At 33.4% G+C, this 20,686-nt stretch overlaps 1 protein-coding gene across 3 annotated transcripts; it reads left to right on the forward strand.

The window, feature by feature from the left end:
- Positions 1–577: 577 nt before the first annotated feature.
- LOC109147442 (CCR4-NOT transcription complex subunit 10-like) lies at positions 578–8,206 on the forward strand. 3 transcript variants are annotated; one of them, XM_019295100.1, is made up of 6 exons: positions 578–1,236; positions 2,296–2,382; positions 4,949–5,128; positions 5,252–5,338; positions 5,446–5,517; positions 6,145–8,206. In XM_019295100.1, exons 1-6 carry the CDS (start codon positions 1,030–1,032, stop codon positions 8,065–8,067), a joined length of 2,556 nt encoding a protein of 851 aa, XP_019150645.1. In that variant the 5' UTR covers positions 578–1,029; the 3' UTR covers positions 8,068–8,206. The 3 variants fall into 3 exon arrangements, with proteins under 3 accessions (XP_019150645.1, XP_019150646.1, XP_019150647.1); XM_019295101.1 differs by lacking the exon at positions 5,446–5,517; XM_019295102.1 differs by lacking the exon at positions 4,949–5,128 and having other exon boundaries at positions 662–1,236.
- The last annotated feature ends 12,480 nt before the right edge of the window (positions 8,207–20,686 follow it).

A 20,686-nucleotide genomic window follows, 5' to 3' on the forward strand; every position in this document is an offset into this window, starting at 1 on the left:
CTTAAACGAAAGGACACTAAGATCACACTGTTGTGGGAACAACCTTATAGAGCGTCACTGAAGTGGACTGCATCAGAGCTGGCTCTCCAAGTGAAGGGATTTCATTGGACTTCTGTATGCATGGCTCTCCATCTTCTACAATCCACTAAACCTGTGTAGACTGGGTATGTACCTCGTGTGGGGCACTTGGGTAAGATTATTGTATATCTACCTTTGTACATTGGATTATGACTTAGTGGATTGGACGCCTATGTGATCGTCCCCCAAACGTAGATACACACCGTATCGAACTGGGTAAACATTGTGAGTGTTCGTTCTGTGTATTTGTTTATTTTTCTCTGATGTTCTCTTCATGATCTATCATTACTAAGTAGGTGCTTAACTGAATCAATCAGTATTCTAAGTCAGCAAACTTTTTCTGATAATTTACGTAAAATGAGGAAATGCAAAATTACAATTATTTTTTAATTTAATAATTGTCACATCACCCATCAATAGATAATTAATTCATTTTTGATTTAATTGTATGATTTTGTGTTGTTCAAAGATCCAATTGTAATTTTTCTTTTTTAGTTCAAAGGTCCAATTACAATTTCGTGTGTAGTTCGATAACTTATTTGATTTTTATTTTAATAAAAAATTAGCCACTTAACGAAAGAAACTCCCAATTTCCTGATTTCTTTTCCCCCCTTCCCCCTATTCATTCTCTTTTCTGTAATTCTGATATGATCAGTCCCCCAATACCAGTGAGCAGTGATCCCCCCTCTCTCTCATGCTGAAATCGAGTAATCGACGTATGCTAATCGATACATACAGATGTATACATGTATACAACCTGAAATATACATGAAACTCTTATTGTTGAAGCTGTAGGGTTTTGAGCATCTTTCAGTCTACTTATCTGAATTCGGATTTGAATGTAGAGAAGATTAACATAGTCTGCTAGTGAAGCTCTAAGCTGATAAGCTAAGGATTTTTGGGATCGTTACGGTGTATTTCAAAGCGGTTGTTGATTCGATCTGTTGCTGAATGGATTCGCCAACTTATTCATCATCGATAGCCACATCGAATAATCGAGAAGGTTCTTCATCGGCTGCAGTGGCGAACGATGAGGGCGCCCTCTCCGTCATTTCTGGACTTGCTAAGGAGGCCGCTCTGCTTTTCCAATCGGGGAAATTCTTGGACTGTATTAGAGTTTTGCTTCAGCTGCAGCAGAAAAAAGCAGGCGATCCAAAAGTGAGTGGCTTTGCATTTCTACATTCCCGTAATTTGAAGCTTTTGGCTGTTAGAGCTGGTCTATTAAATGTATAGTTCTAAATTATCTTCTTTTTTCAAAAAAAAAAAATTATCTTCTGATTTTTAGTTTCTTTTTAAAACTTTTATGTTTGGTTCTGCAATTTAGCTGGTGCTTAGATTGGGTTGCATAGAATGAGGGTATTTTAAAGCACTGTGATACCTTGAGTAGAAATAGAAGACCTCTAGTATTTCAATGCCAGATTTGAAGCCATCAGGGAAAACAATTCACTTTGTCAAGAGTGTTTTGACAGACACATAGTTAAGCAATTTAGGTAATAGTTGCCACATGTAGTTAGCTATTTTTGCAAGACAAATGAATATCACTTGACATAAGAGACTTTTTTTTTTTTTTTTTTTTTTTTTCCTTTTCCCTGAGGCCTGCATATCAACATGCTGGCTTTTGTCAAAGAGCAGAGTGTACTGAGTTGGTGAGGGTTGTTGAAAATGTATTATATGCCTCTATTTCCATTTCTCTCATCAATCAAGAAGGGGGTCAACTAGTTCAAGCAGTATTTTATGTGGGTTAGGGCATATCAGTTGGGAACAGGATAGACTAGTTCCAACATCATATTATGGGTTAGGGAAAGAGCAGCACAGAATTCACTAGGTCAGTTAGAAAGCTATTATAAAGAAGAGTGGATGGGATTGTTTACTTGTTCAAGCACAATAACGTTGTGCTTCATAATAAAATATTAGTGGCCGTTTGGTTCACAGAATGTCAAATTACCTTAGGGAATGTTAGATTTACTCAATATAAGAATATTATATAAATGATAGTTTTACATATAATAATATAGTACATAATATATATATACATATCCATATCTATGTGTGTGTGTGTGTGCATTTATAATATTATTTTAGTATACCATAGAAGCATTGCTGAATAACACAAACTGTTCAGACAATACAAAATTGACTGTTTTTATAGTATTTTGTTGAGGTATATGAATTTGATAGATATTCTTCTCATTTATTCTTTTTGTCTTCACTCTCTAGGTTCTTCATAACATTGCAATTGCAAAGAGCTTTCAAGATGAGCATTCAGATCCTAAGAGCCTTATAGAAGAACTCAATGAGGTTAAGGTACGGGTCATAGTGATGTTAGTGCCTTTTATCTGGTTCACTTAGGATATATCAACTCTCTGTTCTATTTAATAAAGAGTGTTGAATAGTAGAAAGATTCATTGTATTCAACTCAAAAGAACTGTACAAACATCTACTATTTAAATAGGAATATGCTATTAACCTAATGGGCCTATTTCTAAAAGGACCTAGGGTTTCAACACTCCCCCTCAAGCTGGAGAGTATAAATCATATGCTCCAAGCTTGTTACAAATATACTCAACCCTAGGAGCTCTAAGGGGTTTTGTCAAAACATCAGCCAATTGATCTACAGAGTTGACAAAGCTTGTTTTGATACACCCTGACACAATCTTCTCTCTAATGAAGTGACAATCAACCTCAATATGTTTGGTTCTCTCATGATAAACTGGATTTGAGGCAATATGTAGAGCTGCTTGGTTGTCACATATCAATGTCATTTGAGCAACCTTGCCACATTGCAACTCTTGTAGTAAGTGCTTTAGCCACATAAGCTCACACGTGGCAAGGGCCATGGCTCGGTATTCAGCTTCAGCACTGGACCTGGCAACAACATCTTGCTTCTTACTTTTCCAAGATATGAGATTACCACCAATGAGTACACAATAACCTGAAGTAGAGCGTCGGTCAAACGGACAACCAGCCCAATCTGCATCAGAATACCCAACAACCTGAGCATGTCCTCTATCTTCATATAGTAAACCTTGTCCTGGTGCTCTCTTGATATACCTTAGAACCCGAACAGCAGCATCCCAATGAGCATCACAAGGATTCTCAAGAAACTGACTCAACACACTAACTGCAAAAGAGATATCTGGTCGTGTGATTGTGAGATAATTCAATTTTCCAATTAGTCTCCTATATCGTTCTCGGTCAAGTAATGGCTCCCCCTGTCCTGGTAAGAGTTTAACATTCGGATCCATTGGATTATCCACCGGTCTACAATCCAACATGCCAGTTTCTTCTAAAATATCCAGTGCATACTTTCTTTGAGAAATGACAATACCACTACTAGACTGGGCTACTTCAATTCCAAGAAAGTATTTCAGCTTACCCAAATCCTTAGTCTGAATTCGACTGAAGAGATACTCTTTCAACTGAGATATGCCCTCTTGATCACTCCCTGTAATAACAATGTCATCCACATATACTACAAGGTATATGCATTTCCCATTAGAATGACGATAGAAAACAGAATGATCAACTTCACTTCTAGTCATACCAAACTCACATACCACAGAGCTGAATCTTCCAAACCAAGCCCGTGGAGATTGCTTCAAACCATACAAGGAACGACGAAGTTTACATACCAGACCAGGCTCCCCCTGAGCAACAAACCCAGGTGGTTGCTCCATATAAATCAAAGGAAAGAGTTCTGTTTGATTGGCACAATCTGTTTATTAACATCAAGAGATGGAACCTTCTTTCATAGGATATAATTTGAGCATTACTGAATGAAGATTGACATTCCATTATATTTTAGTTGCAGCTCAAAAAGTACTATCTCTTCAAAGATATTTTGACTTGTTTGCCTGATTATTATAGACGCACAGCCATGTATACTCATTTTTTGGTTTATGGATTTATATGCAATTTTGTTGTACCGACCTTTTCAGTTACATTTTCTAATTGAAAAATTGTTTGTTAAAACTTGTTACATTTTTAATCTTTGTCATTCAAAAATGATGAAGGAACCTACTTTTGTGCTTGTAAAAATTCAAATTTTGGAAAAGTTACCCTTCAACTGCATTTCTGACTTCACTATGTCTTCTGATGAGTAACAGAATTATTAAAAAGCACCTAGAGAGCCCAAGCCAAGTACATATGAATGCACTTACAAGACAAACCTGTAATAAAAGCCCAAGTAGTCTTAACTTCACTAAATTTATGCTGTATAAAAATTTCATTTTATTTTTAATCATATATTAAAATAGGGAGCATAATCTGAGGTTGAGTTTTGTTTTTACTCGACCAGTAGTGAAACTGTTAGACAAAATATAGGAGCATATGATTATCTTTTCCCAAGTGCTTCCAAATGATGACTTGCATGTGGAAACTATAACATGATTGAATTTGCTTTGTCCTGCCTAACTCAATGAGATATAATTAAATTTGACGGGATTCAGGCCTTTGTTGTTTAACAAAAAATTAATGAAAATATGAATACTCTTTATTTAATTATAACAATTGATCATGCAGGTCAGTGATAACATTATCTCATTTGAGTATATACATACTTGTAGGATCTGAAATGTTCTAAGAGAATTCTCATCTGGATGAACATTGTAGGACATGGGCTTTGGAAGTGCACTCGTTGAATTATATATTGATTGCTCTATCCTTTCTGTTCACTAGCGCCAATCAAAAGTTTACAACACTCAATTCTTTATACATCTCTGGATGATTCATTTTTTAAGGCGGTTAGATGCTTGCTTAATTATATTGATAGAATTAGCATGCTTCTATCTACATCTTTTCTTTATTGTTCTCTTATCAGATTAAGTTTAGTTGAGTTGAGTTTAGTATGCTTTCCTTTTCTTGTATTTAGAGGTTCTGCAACGATCATGCTGGTGCTGATGGAGATCATTCAGAGGCCACTGGTAATGTTGGAAGAAAATCTGCAGCTGGCGTTAAAGGAAATAATATCATGTCAAACCAGTATTCTACCCTACATAGTTCCCCAGTATTGATTGATGAATTTGATACTTCAATGACAGTGTACAACCTAGTATGTTTTTGTTGCTGGTGTATTTTTAACATCTCCACATCTCATTATTTGATATCGGCCTATGTTCATATATTTGCGCGAGTTTTGAATGGAATTTTTTTTTTTTTTTTTGGTATTACACAGGCAGTTTCTTGGTTCCATCTGCATGAATATGCAAAAGCATTCTCAACTTTGGATGCATTATTTCAGAATATTGAACCATTAGATGCGGTGAGGAATGGATTTTAACTTGGATGATAATACCTGAGTTTACATTTGCTGATGGATGAATGGATGCTTTTCCTGATAAGTTGATAAATCAATTAATGTGTTTGCAGGTAATAGCAAAGCATGTTTGCTTTTTGTTGTTGGATGTTGCACTACTATCCCAGAATGCAAGAAGATATGTGGTATGTTTGTCATGCCATATTCACTTCTTTTTGTGCAGCATTTTGTGTGTGTGGTGTGACTTCCTCTTTGCCTTCCATCTATCTTATTATGACATTATGTAGATGGAAATTTCACTTTTTGGGTCTTCTAATTACAAAATAAGCTATATGTGTGACTTTCGGTTGAATTTATGCTAATTACTAAACTTCCCTTATTTCTAGATTTGCTGGTAGTTGTAATGTTGTATGCATTCTGTGGTTAGATTTGTGTTTGAAGGAAAAGGTAGTTATTTCATTAGATCCAGCGCTTTTGGCATAGTGTGTCATGAAGAGTGAAGGGAGTAGCCGAAGGAGTGTGTGTTAAGCAGTTGAGCTGTGGAATGGGTTTGTGGATGATGAATGACATCTAGAGGTTTTAGGGTTTATTTTCCATGGAATTATGTCTTAATAAATAATAAGATAGTATATACGGTGCTGGTTGATTATCTTCAGTTTCCTGCTCTTTGTACTTCGCATTCACTTTGTGGTTTCAGTGTAGAAATTAGATGCCAAATTATATATTTAATTGTTGCTTAATGTTTCTTTAAAAATTATTCTCTTGCATTAATTATATTGCAAAAATGACTCAATCATGATTGTTACGTCCAGGATGTGATTAGCTATATGGAGAAGGTCTTCTGTAACAATATTTTGGTCAATCAAGTGGAAAATGGAAACTCTGCCCAACAACCCTCACCCATTTTGGCAGAATCTGTTTCCCTCACAAGCAATTCTATTCTTGATGCATCTAATTCTGAATCACCTCCTACTGCAATTAATTCAGAAGATTCTTTAGCTAGAACATTGTCAGATGAGGGACTTGAAGATGAATTGCATTTAATATCATCTATTGAGATGAGTAGAAAGAATCCACCCAAACAATCTGGCATACAGCAGTCTTCAAATATAATTATGAAGAACCAAGTCGTTGGGTCCATCTCTACCATTGATATGAGAGTTAAGCTACTCCTTTGCAAGGTTCGTTTTCTCATCCTTACTAGGAACCTTAAGGCTGCCAAGCGTGAAGTTAAGATGGCCATGAAAAGTGCACATGGCAAAGATTATTCTTTGGCACTTTATTTGAAGTCCCAGCTTGAATATGCTCGTGGGAATCATCGAAAAGCAATCAAGCTTTTGATGGCTTCAAGTAATAGGACAGAAGTTGGGATGTCTAGCATGTACTACAATAACCTTGGTTGCATCTATCATCAATTTGGCAAGCATCACACCTCTGCAGTGTTTTACTCAAAGGCACTAAGTAGCTGCTCATCTCTACGAAAGGAGAAGCCTTTAAAGCTCTCAATCATCTCCCAGGATAAGTCTCTCCTGATAGTATATAACTCTGGTGTGCAGTACTTGACTTGTCGGAAGCCCTTACAGGCTGCACAGTGTTTTTACAAGGCTAGTGTAATATTCTATAACAAACCTCTTTTATGGCTGCGAATTGCAGAATGTTGTATAATGGCATTTGAGAAGGGACTCATAACGTATGACTCTTTGGTGTCTTCTAATAAATCTGAAGTTATGGTTCATGTGGTTGGAAAGGGAAAGTGGAGGCACCTTGTCATAGAGGATGGACTGTCAAGAATCAGACAGGAGAATTCCGTGGGAAGGGAAGACTTGGCTTTTGGTGATAGACAACCTATTCCCTCTTTGTCACTTGCTCGGCAATGTCTTTTGAATGCATTGCATTTATTGAACTGTTCTGAATCAAAACATGGTGTATCCTCATTGTCCAATGCTACTGTCACGGAAGATCAATTGGGTGGAGCTGTATCATCCAAGGTTGCAAGCCACAACATTGTAGCAATGTCAGGTCAGGTTAATGAAAATGGGGAAGTGAAAGAGCACAAGGGTGAAAACAGTCAGAATACCTCCCTACTGAGCTTCATCTCTGATTATGATGATATATGTAGAAAGGAAAACCATATGATAAAACAAGCGGTTTTAGTTGATTTGGCTTATGTAGAGTTGGAACTTGGGGATCCTTTAAGAGCTCTATCCGCAGCAAGGTACCTACTAAAACTCCCCGGATGTTCTAGAATTTACATGTTCTTAGGGAATTTATATGCAGCCGAGGCTCTGTGCCTGCTGAGCCGACCAAAAGAAGCTGTAGAGCATTTGTCGAGGTATGTATCTGGGGGTAAGGGTATTGATATTCCATACAGTCAAGAGGATTTGGAATCATGGCAAGTGAAGACACAAGACGAAGAGTCTAATGGTGGGTCTGGGAGTGTAAATTCGTTGTCACCTGATGGATCTCAATGGTTAGTTTTCATCAAGCCAGAAGAGGCACGGGGGATTCTTTTTGCAAACTTAGCTGCTGTTTCTGCAGTGCAAGGATCTCTTGAGCTAGCCAAAGAATTTGCAGTACAAGCACTGTCCATCATGCCCAAGAGACCTGAAGCTATTCTCACTGCAGTGTACGTTGATCTTTTGCGTGGGAACACGCAAGAAGCTCTCACCAAGTTGAAACTATGTAGTTCTGTTAGATTCCTTCCAAGCAACCTTGTGATGACTGGTTCTTTGTGATCTGTATTCCTAAGTTTTATTGTTTGTCTATACCACCCATTTGCTTTGGGTTCAAAGGCAGTTTAGCAGTGCCCTGTTAGATGATTTGTATCATATATAATACATAGTTCAGTTGAGGGAACAATTTTTATTATTATTACTCTTAGTCTCATTTTGTTTGTCTGATTCAGTTAACAAGGCTTGATTGAATTTATTTTTAATTCAACTTTTCATAATATTAAGTTTAATATTAGTATATAAAATTTATATATTTAGAAATTACATTAAAAGTACTATTATACATAAAACATCAAATTTAAAAATAATTAAAAATTATTAAAAAAATAACCAATAAAAGAGTTGGTTTGACCAAACAAGACAGGCAAAATGTTGGGAATATTTCTTTTTAAATGTCAACTTTACTAATTCAGTTTTAGGCTTAGAAAATGCGCAAATTATGCTGTGCAACCGAATGCACCTTGCAAGGTGCATACGGTTGCAAAACGGCGTCGTTTTGGTTAAAAAAACGCGCGTCCTATTAAAGAAGAAATCAGGTTCGATTCTCGGCAATAGCATTTTTATATATCCAGAAATTCATAACTATATAACCACAATTTCATAACTATATATCCACAATTTCATAACTATATATCCACAGTGAATGAATGAAGTAAAAATCCACAATGAATGAATGAATGAAGTAAAAATCCACAATGAATGAATGAATGAAGTAAAAATCCACAATGAATGAACTAAATATCCACAATGAATGAACTAAATATCCATATATTCATAACTATATAACCACAATTTCATAACTATATATCCACAATGAATGAATGAAGTAAAAATCCACAATGAATGAATGAATGAAGTAAAAATCCACAATGAATGAACTAAATATCCACAATATATGATTGAACTAAATATCCACAATGAATGAACTAAATATCCATAAAATCATAACTATATAACCACAATTTCATAACTATATATCCACAATTTCATAACTATATATCCACAATAATGCTATTGCTGAGAGTCGAACCTGATTTTTTTTTTTTTAAAGTGGGACGCGCGTTTTTAATCAAAACGACGTCGTTTTGAACCGTATGCACCATGCGCATGGTACATTCGGTTGCACAGCATAACTATTGTAGAAAATGATGGGATATGGCTTTTCGGATGTAGTCTTGACTGCTCTTGATTTGAAGAATCATTTTTATGCCGGTTATGTACTTAAGGGGTGTATTCAATCATAACTTTCATAGAGTTTTAAATATCTTTATGAACTTTAAAAGTTTGGGGGTATTCAATTTAAACTTTTAAAGAGTCTTTAAAAGTCAGGCAGAAAAGTCTTTAAAAGTTAGGCGGTATTCAATCAAGATTTTTAAAGAGTCTTTAAAAGTCGTGTGGTATTCGATTAAGACTTTTAAAGAGTCTTTAAAAGTCATGTGGTATTCAAAAAGTTATGAACTTTTGTAGACTTTTTAATTGTAGGACTTTTGTAGACTTTTCCTTCTCAAATATAAATAGTTGAAATCCAACCATCAACCCCAAGATTTCAAAATTTACTTTCTAACAACTTTGAATGTTTTCTCTCTCTATTTAAACTATATTTTTTCTCCCTATTTAAATTTTATAAACCTATCTAAATTCAATAAAATTATCTTTTTCTTTATTATCCTATATTTTCATCGTACCTAAACTCTGCCAATTTTTCTCTCTCGTAAACTTTACAATCTTCCTCTAAAAAATCAAAATAATATTATTTTTACTTCATTATTGCTTGTTTATATTGATTTTTATTTTTTTTTATGAATTTTTTATCCCTAACTGTCTCTAATTTTTCCTAAATACATGAATAAAGCAAATTTTTCATCGTCAACTTTATATGTTCTATAATATCCATATAAATACTTATATATTTTGATTTTTATTATTTTTATGTTTATATTCGTAATATATATATATATATATATATATATATATATATATATATATATATATATATATATATATATATATATTTTAACAACAGATTACTACGAATAGCGAACTATTGTTCGTAACAACAATTTAGGGGTTGCAAACAGTAGCACTTTGTTGTTGTTTGCAGTCTCAAATTGCTATTGCAAAATGCAAATAATAGTTCTTTATGTAATGCCTAGCAATATATCAAGTGTAATTATATATATATATATATATATATATATATATATATATATATATATATATATATATATATTAGATTTTTATTTTTTTTATTTTATGAAACTTGTAAATATATTTTTAAATATTTTATTTGACCAATTCTTTTATTATAAATTTTATTGTTCAATATTATTATGAATTTCTAATGAAATAATTTTTTTTTTGTTGATGTTTATTAATAATATATATAAGTAATTAACATATAAGTCGCATACTATGGATAAAAATAATAATGTTGAGAATGTTGATGTGGGTGAAGAACTATATAATAAGAAGAATTTTATGATATATTATAAATGTTTTGTAAGAAAATTATATAAATGATAAGAATCAAAATCATTGAAAGTTTGTAAGGATGTATTCAATTTAGAATTTCAATGACTTTTGTAGATTTTTTTTTTTAAATAAAAAGTTGATAAAAGTCTATGAATATTTTTTGTATAGACTTTTATAGAGTCTTATAAAGTTTTAAAAAGTTTTGAACCACTCTCTAAAAGTCAATCAAAATTTATTAAAATCTATATCATTTTAAAATTCTTTAAAACTCTACAAAAGTCATGATTAAATACACCCCCCTTAGAGATTGTCTTAACCTCAAACGACATTTTGATTCTGTATCGTTTCGTTCATGCCTTAGCAAGAGCCGCTTCTTCACAGCCTAATCCTTGTGTTTGGTTTTTTGATCATCCGTCTTGTATTCAACTTTGATTATTAATAATTAAGTTGATATTTTTTGGGTTTCGAACAAAAAAAAAGAAGCTATATCAGTTGATTGGTCCGCTGAGTCTAATTTTAACGAACAAGTTGACTATATTCCCTAATTAGTGCCGCTTTGTTCAAAGGTTCGGATACTGGATGTGTTCATAACTAGTTTTTAACTTTTTAAACACACTTTATATATGATCCCTCTTTAATAGTACCTTATACTTTTGTTACTTTTAACTACCTTATAATACATCTTAAATTTGTCTTTTGCTTTTATAATAAAAATAAACTACGAGTTCTTTTCTAAATTGAAACATTATTAATGATTTTATTTAACTGTACAATTTGTTGTGATTATTGCTGGCCTTTACCTCGTAGCCATTCCTCGAGAAACGGATCATATTTGTAATGGGAATAATACAAAAGAAAGGAAGGAGAAGAGAATAACAATGTAGAGATAAAGTTGTAACCATTTCATTCCATCATCTTCTTTAATTAATACAAAAGGGTACAACATATATATAATAGACTAATAAATATGACAATAATAATGTTGAGCGTTACAACCATTACAACCGTTACATATTCTAATCATAATGTCCACACATAATATTATTTATAACACTCTCCCCATTGGATATTATCTTACCATAATCATACCCGGTTTAAAACTCGTTAAAAAAAATCTTGTGGAAAAAAAATTAGGGCTTTTGGCTTTTTTGGGTTGCATCGCTCGTAGACTTCTTAACGATCGTGTTTTCCAGTTGCATAGATGTGAGATAAATCTCAACATCAATAATCCATATTAAATAATTGCTCCGGTCCGGGGCAAGCTCGGTAAATTTATGTTTGTTGATAACAACTATGATCTATAGTTTTCCAAAAATATCTATTAATAATATATATATATATATATATATATATATATATATATATATATATATATATATATATATATATATATATATATATATATATATATATATATATATATATATATATATATATAAAAGTAATTAGCATATAAGTCTCAGCATACTATGGATAAAAATAATAATGTTGAGAATGTTGATGTGGGTGAAGAACTATATAATAAGAAGAATTTTATGATATATTATAAATGTTTTGTAAGTAAATTGTAAATGATAAGAATCAAAATCATTGAAAGTTTGTAATGATGTATTCAATTTAGAATTTCAATGACTTTTGTAGACTTTTTAAAATAAAAAGTTGATAAAAGTCTATGAATGTTTTTTATATAGACTTTTATAGAGTCTTATAAAGTTTTAAAAAGTTTTGAACGACTCTATAAAAGTCAATCAAAGTTTATTAAAATCTATCATTTTAAAAGTCTTTAAAACTCTACAAAAGTCATGATTGAATACACCCCTCTAAATTCGAGGTCCATTTCTAAAGTATAATTTATAATCCGCATAATCAAAACTATAGATTATGCTAATAGGATATAATATGCATCAAACTCATAAAGTCATAGGCAAATTATTGTGTGGACCATGGTCCACGTAATTATGTTGACCATGAATATCAGGTACATTTTTAATATATTAAAAGTACACTATCTTTGTACTAAAGGTACATTATATCAAATTCAAAAATTTATATTTTTGTTATAAAAAAAAATTGGCCAAAGAGGCCCAGACCTTGGCCTAAAAATTTAGGAATAAGGGTCAAATATGTCACTGAATTACACACCAAGTTGCAATTAGGCCATCGAACTCAAAAAAAGTTCAATTGGGTCCCTGAACTACACCAATTCATGCAATTAGGTATAAAATAACCTATTTACCTAATACTTTGCTGACGTGGAGGTTGTGGATTTTAAAAATAATTTTAAACAAAAAATTAATTAAAAATTTAAATTAAAAAAAAAAAAAGAACGGCTAATCGTCTCCGGCCGTCCTTCGTCTCCTGGCCAAGGAGACGAAGATCGTCTCCTGGCTTCGTCTCCATGGCCAGGAGACGAAGGTCTTCGTCTCCTGCCATGGAGACGAAGGACGGCCGGAGAAGATTTCGTCTCCGCCCGTTCTGTTTTTTTTTTTTTTTTAAATATTTTTTAAAATTATTTTAAAAATTATTTTTAAAATCCGTAACCTACCTGGCAGGTAAACAGGTCATTTTAGACCTAATTGCATAAATTTGTATAGTTCAGGGACCTAATTGCATAAATTTGTATAGTTCAGGACCTAATTGCATCTTTTTTGAGTTCGATTACCTAATTGTAGTTTGATGTGCAGTTCAGTGGCCTATTTGACCCTTATTCCAAAAATTTATAAAGCAAAGAAAAAAAAATCCTTCTTAATAAAAAACAATGGGGAGTTCGAAGGCAAATTATATCGTGCACCGCGGTGCATAATCGATTATGCACCGAGCTTCAAAATGACGTCGTTTTATTTAATGAAAAGAAATGACATCCGTTTCCCGCCGTTCCGCAAAAAGTAACTCTGTTAATCAATTTCATTTTGTATATATTGCAGTTTCAGTTCAATACAACTACAGTTTCATTTCGATATAACTACACTTTCATTCGATATTTATACACTCAAATATGTGAAAATGTTATTTAATTTTATTTTATATACACTATAGTTTCATTAAAACACAACTATATGATCATTTCGATATAACTACAGCTTCATTGCACAATATACACTCAAATATGTGAAATATTATTCAGTTTCATTTTATATACACTGCAGTTTCATTTCACCACAACTACAGTATCATTTTGATATAACTGCAGTTTCATTTGATAATATCATAATATATAAAATAATACATGAGGCGTCGGTTTAGATGCACTGTACGTAGTGTCAGTTTAGATATATATTACCATAAAATGTATGTAAAAAAAAAAAAAAAAAACCAAGAATATATATACACAAAAAGAGTTTGTGATGAATACAACAGGAAGTAAAAATACCAACACTGCATAAAAATTATTTTCATGAGATCTTTTAAATGGCTCTAAACTCAATGATGGTGCACGATATAACAACTGAGAGTTCGAACCTCCTCTGATCCTCTCATATAGAAATACCAATTTGACCAGCAGTTCGCTTCTTAACTGGTCTGGCCTGATACAAATAGAGATTAGTCTAAGTATAGTATGGGCTAAAGTTATTTGTACAATTAGGGACTATTCAGGACAAAGGACAGACCGAGGCCATGAAGCAAGTGACAATGACGACAACAATGGCGCTGTCGCCGATCCTCCCTCCTACGGAACACATCCATCCGAACACCCAATGGTGCTTCAGCCATGGACACCGATCAAGACGGGCAAGCTAGCCACTGCTGCTAGCGTTGAAAGATCGACAAAGAAAAAAAGTCTTCTTTTTCATTCATGTTTTTTTTTTTTTTTTTTTTTTTTTTTTTTTTTTTGTCATTCAAAAGACATACATATATATTACGATAAAATGTATGTAAAAAAAAAAAAAACCAGAATATATATACACCAAAAAAAAATTGTGAATACAGGAAGTAAAAATACCAAGACTACATAAAAATTATTTTCATGAGATCTTTTAAATGGCTCTAAACTCAATGATGGAGCATATGCATATTATCATGCACTCAAAGGTCTCAGTGAGAGATCTAACAACAGTACATTGAGTGATGTATCTGATGGAATTATACAGTAATGATCTCATAAAGCACTTGTACACTTGTACTATAACAGAAACTCCCTTTAATTTGCTGATTCTTTCATCCTTGGGGACAATGTACACTTTCACACTTGTACAATATAATGAATTAGTGTGTATTGTACGTGTGTAAATATATGTATATACTGCTGATGATTTACGAATATGTATATTCATATGATATAGTGAAAAACATATTTATATATCATAACATATACAAACATTCATAATTTACAAATACAAATTGCGTGTATATTTCGGAGAAAAACAATAAAGCATGTACTGCATATCAAATATTTTCGAAAATATATACATGCAATATAAATAACTAGGTAGAGATAAACACATTTGACAACGTGATGAATATATAAGATACCGTTCACAGAAGATATAATTACAAAGTCAACACTTGAGAGGCTTAGAATTTTCTAAGTAGACAAACCATTCGAGACGATAGCTCTAGGACGAATCAAAGTCAACGAATCGGGACATTATGATAAGTGCCAAAGACATTTAAGGGTCATTTTGGGGTTGTGTTGTGCTTATTTATAGTCCTTTGTGGATGGTTTATGATGTAAATGCTTTGAAATGTGCTAACGTGTTGCAAAGCCCTATAAATATGTATACTTTAGTGTTGTGAAGGTTTTTGAGCTTAAAGGAGGGCATATGAGCTTGAAATGGTGCAACCGAAGAAGAGTGCAAGTGGAAGAATTTTTGCAGAACCCAATCACGATCGTGACAGAGTTGTGACGAAGAATCAGACCCTGTCACGAGAATCACCACGATCGTGACCGGGGCCCTGGGCACTTTAATGTCCTGGTCACGATCGTGACAGGTGCGCAGAACAAATTTCAGCCTTTCAAATAAAGAGGCTTGGCGGGATTGGATGCTATCATCTATCATTCATTCTTCATTTTGTACTTCTCTCTATTTTCAGAGCTTAGTTTAGTTTTAGATATTTTTCTCTCTAGCTTAGACCTAGATTCAACTAGCTACTTTCAGTTCTTCAATTCCTAAGAGAGAGAGGCGATCTAGAGTGAAGAGAATTGACAACTCTCTTGAAGAGTTTCTCTCCAATTTGATGTATTGAGATTGCAATTGTGGATTCAAGTGTGGTAATCTTTCTAATTCATCTTTTAATTTGATTATTCAATTTCATATTCTAGATTGCTGGAGTCTTGATTTCCTACATTGTGTAATTTCAATTCATGATGATGATTTGTGGCTAGAATACCTATCTAGGAGTTGGATTTGATGATCTAGAGATTATGCATGTTTGATCTTCCAATGTGAAGAGATGAGATGTTTGTAATTGTGTCTTAGAAAGCTTTTTTTGTGAGTGAGGAGTATGAGAGAGGGGAATTGGCAAGAGATTGCAATTCCCCGGAGTCTTACATCTTTGCATTCCCTGTCTTTCGATCCGAGAGGGCAAGGCCCAAGAGGAGGCATAGGCAAGATGTTTTGTGAAATGCCTTGTCACATTTAGGTGTACTGTGGTCTAAGAGTCTAAGCACGAAATGGCTTAGTGTATGCATAACAGTTCCCGTAAGTTAGCCATGATTTGCATTACATCAAGTCCACTTTAGCCTAATGGATGCATAATATCTAGTGATTAAATCCAACTCGCCGCTCTTTCGTTGTTGTTGTTGTTGTTTTACTTCCTTGTTGTGCCCTTCCATGTACATTCTTGCCAAAGTTGTAATTTCTCCCTATGTATTGCAACTCTTCTCTTGAAAACATTGCACTCCCCTTACTCCAAGTTGTCATCCTTTGAGAACGACATCCCGAGAATCTTCATTCCCCACCTTCTTTCCATTCACTACTTAACTACAACTCATCAAATGGCGTCATTGTCGGGGATGGCAAACTGTGTTAAGTGAAGTGCTTGCTTTCATAGGAAGTGTTTTGATAAGAGATATAGGTTGTGCATTTACTTTTGTTGTTCTTTTTCTTGTTTTGTACATATTTTGCATCTTGTCGTTGTTTTGAACATATTGAATACTTGTTGATTTGGAAGTGAGCACAAATACCTTGTATATATTGATTGCTCACAAGCAATTACTTTTAGTTTCAAAACATTTGTTTGGTGAAGCTTTGTGCAGGATTTGTGTGTGTGTGTGTGTAAAATGTATCAAATAAGCTAAGTTCACCAATGAATAAGAGTGTACATCCTTATGGGTATCCACCCCATAGAGGAGAATCATGGAGACATCTTCCACCTCACACTTATGAACAACACCCCCATTACTCCCCCTTTACACATAATTATTACCACTCCCACATAACTATCCACCTCCACCACCATACCAACTTTAAAAAGTTCATGCTACATACTCATACACACCCCAACATACCTATGAACCACCAGGAAATCCACCTCACTCACCCACCCCATGGCACTATGATGAATGAAGATTCTATGAACCATACCATCATGCACATTGGGAGGAACTACCCCATGTTACTCACCCACTACCCTACTAGAAAGGGGGTTGCAAGAGTTTATACATGAGCCCAAGGAAGACATGGCCAATCTCAAGGCCACAATCATGAAAGAAATTGAAGAGGAATTCACCAACCGGAATGACACCTTGCAACCCTTGAAAAAGATGCAAGACACTTTAGCAATGGTGATCGGAGAAATCACAAGAAGGAAACCTGGATTGATGGGATACAAGATTATGGATTAGATAGCACATTCAGTTACGGTACTCAGACTGCTTAGTAGATACCAATACACCATCTAGGGTTCTGAGTCAGGTCTGAGGCAAAACATGGCTAACAGTCTATCGTAGAGAGGCAACACAACAGGAACATCAACTATGGCTGGAGATCTACACGACTACGCTTCCGCTATCATACGAGGTCAGGTTTCTCGTATACTATGGTTTATTACAGTTAGACTATTGTATATCTAACATTTGGTATCAGAGCCACTAGTCTCCTTAAATTGATACTCTATTTAAGGAATTGGTTTTCAGTGAGACTTAGTCTCTAACCACCTTTTCTTGGAGTATATTTAGATTTTCCCATCACAATCTGGTATAATCTGTTTGCCAAAATTTTAAGTATTCCTTGCTAATGTGATTTTATTTCGGTTCATTAAAGAATAGCCAAAACATCTTTAATTTACTGAAATATCTTGAGTTTTCAATCTTGGTTAATTAAGGAAATGCTACAGCATATTCAGCTGCCTAAGATTGTTAAGTTTCAATCACATAAAGTTTAGGCAAAGAATTGATAATTGTCTAGTGATCTTATAATTTTAATTTGGTTTGGGAGTAGCCACAGCATCTTTAATCTGTTAAAATTATATATTAAGCGGTTTATTTTGATCACATAAAGTTTTGGACATATCGTTTGTGATTAATTGTATGTAATATGATGGAATTTAACCCACAGGCAATTTCATTATATTTGTATGATTATTGATTAATCAGGATGAAATACTAGACTACGGTCATAATTTAGCCCACAGGCAATTATGTATCGGAATGTAGTTCAGTAGTTTTATCAGTGATGATAGAAATAAATCAATTAATTTACTTTATAGTTATTTGTAAATAATTTTCAATTCTATCATGAAGTTTAGTTTTATGATGTAAACTTTAGATCATATTTCTTAATTTGCCCACAGGGATTAAGAAAAGGAACATGATCTCTTAAGTTTTTTATCATAATGATAGTAATGAATCTTATTGACTAAAACTTTAGCCTACAGGCAAGTTTTAGTTCATTTGATTCTACAACTCATTTGATAATGGTTTCATCATATATAAATTTTTCAGTTGGATCTAATTGAGTAAAACTTTAGCGCACAGGCAAGTTTTATGTCACTAGATTCTTCTGGCTCTTTAGTAATTGTGAAAAATATTATCATAAGGGTTTCTTAATTGGATTTAATAGAATTAAAACTTTAGCCCATAGGCAAGTTTTATGTCAATAAATCTCTCAACCCATTAGATAATAATTTTATCACAATTCTTAGAAATTATAAATTTAGCTCAATTATAATTCTAAGTTTCATGGTTTGCATTGGCAAAACATGTTTTTTCAGTCACTTCCCAAAATTTAGTCACTTCTAATTAATCCACGAATCTTGCTCGGTTCTTCGGACTAACTGTAGTAAGTTACATGATTTGACATACATCTTTTGGATTCCATTAATAATAAAATGTATCTTTTGAGCCAAATTCTAACTTGGTTTTGAAATGTGTATTTTGTTTTTTTTTTTTTTAGTATGTCCAACTATGGTGGGGAATTATATCTTCATTATTTAGTTGGACTTTAATTGGAACCAAAAATTGATTATTTAGTATGTCCAACTAATGGTGGGGAATTATGTCTTCATTTGTTAGTTGGTCAATAAATCAATTATGAGTATGTATATTATTAAATTCATTTTATTAATTTCGCTGAAGAATATTTTAATCAGTGGGAGTGATCATTTAGAAAAAGATCATTAAGATGCTCCACTAAAGTTTATGGATTTAATTGGCTTCATACATCCTAAATTTGATTGTATGTCAAACAATAAGTCCAAAATATTCCACAAGTATTAATCTTGTATTTGTTCATATAAATTCATAAGTTCAAATTATTGAACACTTGGTTGTACAACATATTTATGAAAATGTTGCAACAATATTAAGGAACTTATTAGAACAAAAGCATTTAACTTGTGGTGCACTGTAATTTAATAAATTCTTCAGTGATTAATAGAGTCTTTAGTTTCTTCAAAATTAATCCTGGGCCATTTTGGTTTGTAAGGCTCAAAACAATTTTGTGAGACTCATTGTGTTCAGTTCATTTAAAGTGGACATTGAAGTTATTTGGGAAGTTATGGTGTATGATTAAGATTCCAAATTTATGGACTAAGACCTTTGGTTTATTGTCTAAGTTATTGGAATGCTTCTGTGGCTTGACTATCTTTTAGTTATTTTTGATGAGTGGGAGTGACAGACGTGTCAACTCCAAGCTCTTAGCTGTTAGAGATAGTACTTAAAGTTAACTTATAAAGAAGTCATAGAATATAGTTAGCATTATGCTAACATTAAGAGATCTCTACTTCAGGCATGCTTATAAAGTTTTAGAGATCATATAGTGTACTCTTTTGTACAATTTGGATGCGTTTTCTCCTTCAGTTGTGCAGATAATGTATTTTGAGAAACATCCTTTAAGGTACCGAGAATAAACATAGGGTTTGTTCATTAAGGACCTAAGTCGGAGAATTAAAATGCATGTGACCATAATGCATACTACTCTGATTAAATAGAGGACATATCACTATGATTCGTGTGTTTTTTTCTTTGATGATGGTTGTGCTAGTACTTGCACCAAGTGGGAGAATGTAAGATTTTCCCTAATAATATATATTATATATTATATATTATATATTAGGGCCTTAATTAAGTGGTGCAAGTTGACTAGGCTTATTAAGTGGTCTGGTTGGACTTAATAACTAGTAGTTGTTAGTCAACCAAACTCTGTGCCTAATATAAACCTGGATTGATGGGATACAGGATTATGGATTAGATAGCACATTCAGTTACGGTACTCAGACTGCTCAGTAGATACCAATACACCATTTAGGGTTCTGAGTCAGGTCTGAGGCAAAGCATGGCTAACGGTCTACCGTAGAGAGGCAACACAACAGGAACATCAACTATGGCTGGATATCTACACGACTACGCTTCCGCTATCATACGAGGTCAGGTTTCTCGTATACTATGGTTTATTACAGTTAGACTATTGTATATCTAACAACTTTGGCAATGGTGATCGGAGAAATCACAAGAAGGAAACAATTGGAGGCCCAAGCTATCACTTTAAGGAGTGGTAAAACACTTCCGGAATAAAAGGGGCCGAGGATGATCCATACTAGATGAAACCCCCGTGCTTGAAGAGATTTCAAGTCATGAGTTGGAAAATAAAAAAGAGGTTGAAAATGAAAGTGAAAGTGATGACGAAATTGAGGTAGTGTGGGAAGATGAGAAGTCGAATGATGACGTCTATGATTTTTGTCATAATGTTTATCTTGGTTCTTGTGATGAGTT

This window comes from Ipomoea nil, unplaced genomic scaffold (genome assembly GCF_001879475.1).
Source record: "Ipomoea nil cultivar Tokyo-kokei standard unplaced genomic scaffold, Asagao_1.1 scaffold1993, whole genome shotgun sequence".
In the NCBI taxonomy this organism is placed as follows: domain Eukaryota; kingdom Viridiplantae; phylum Streptophyta; class Magnoliopsida; order Solanales; family Convolvulaceae; genus Ipomoea; species Ipomoea nil.

Coding starts and splice junctions, on each gene's coding strand:
- LOC109147442 (XM_019295100.1), top strand. CDS start 1,030: ATGGATTCGCCAACTTATTCATCATCGATAGCCACATCGAATAATCGA. Junction 1,237..2,295: donor AAAAAGCAGGCGATCCAAAA/GTGAGTGGCTTT, acceptor TTCACTCTCTAG/GTTCTTCATAACATTGCAAT. Junction 2,383..4,948: donor AAGAACTCAATGAGGTTAAG/GTACGGGTCATA, acceptor TCTTGTATTTAG/AGGTTCTGCAACGATCATGC.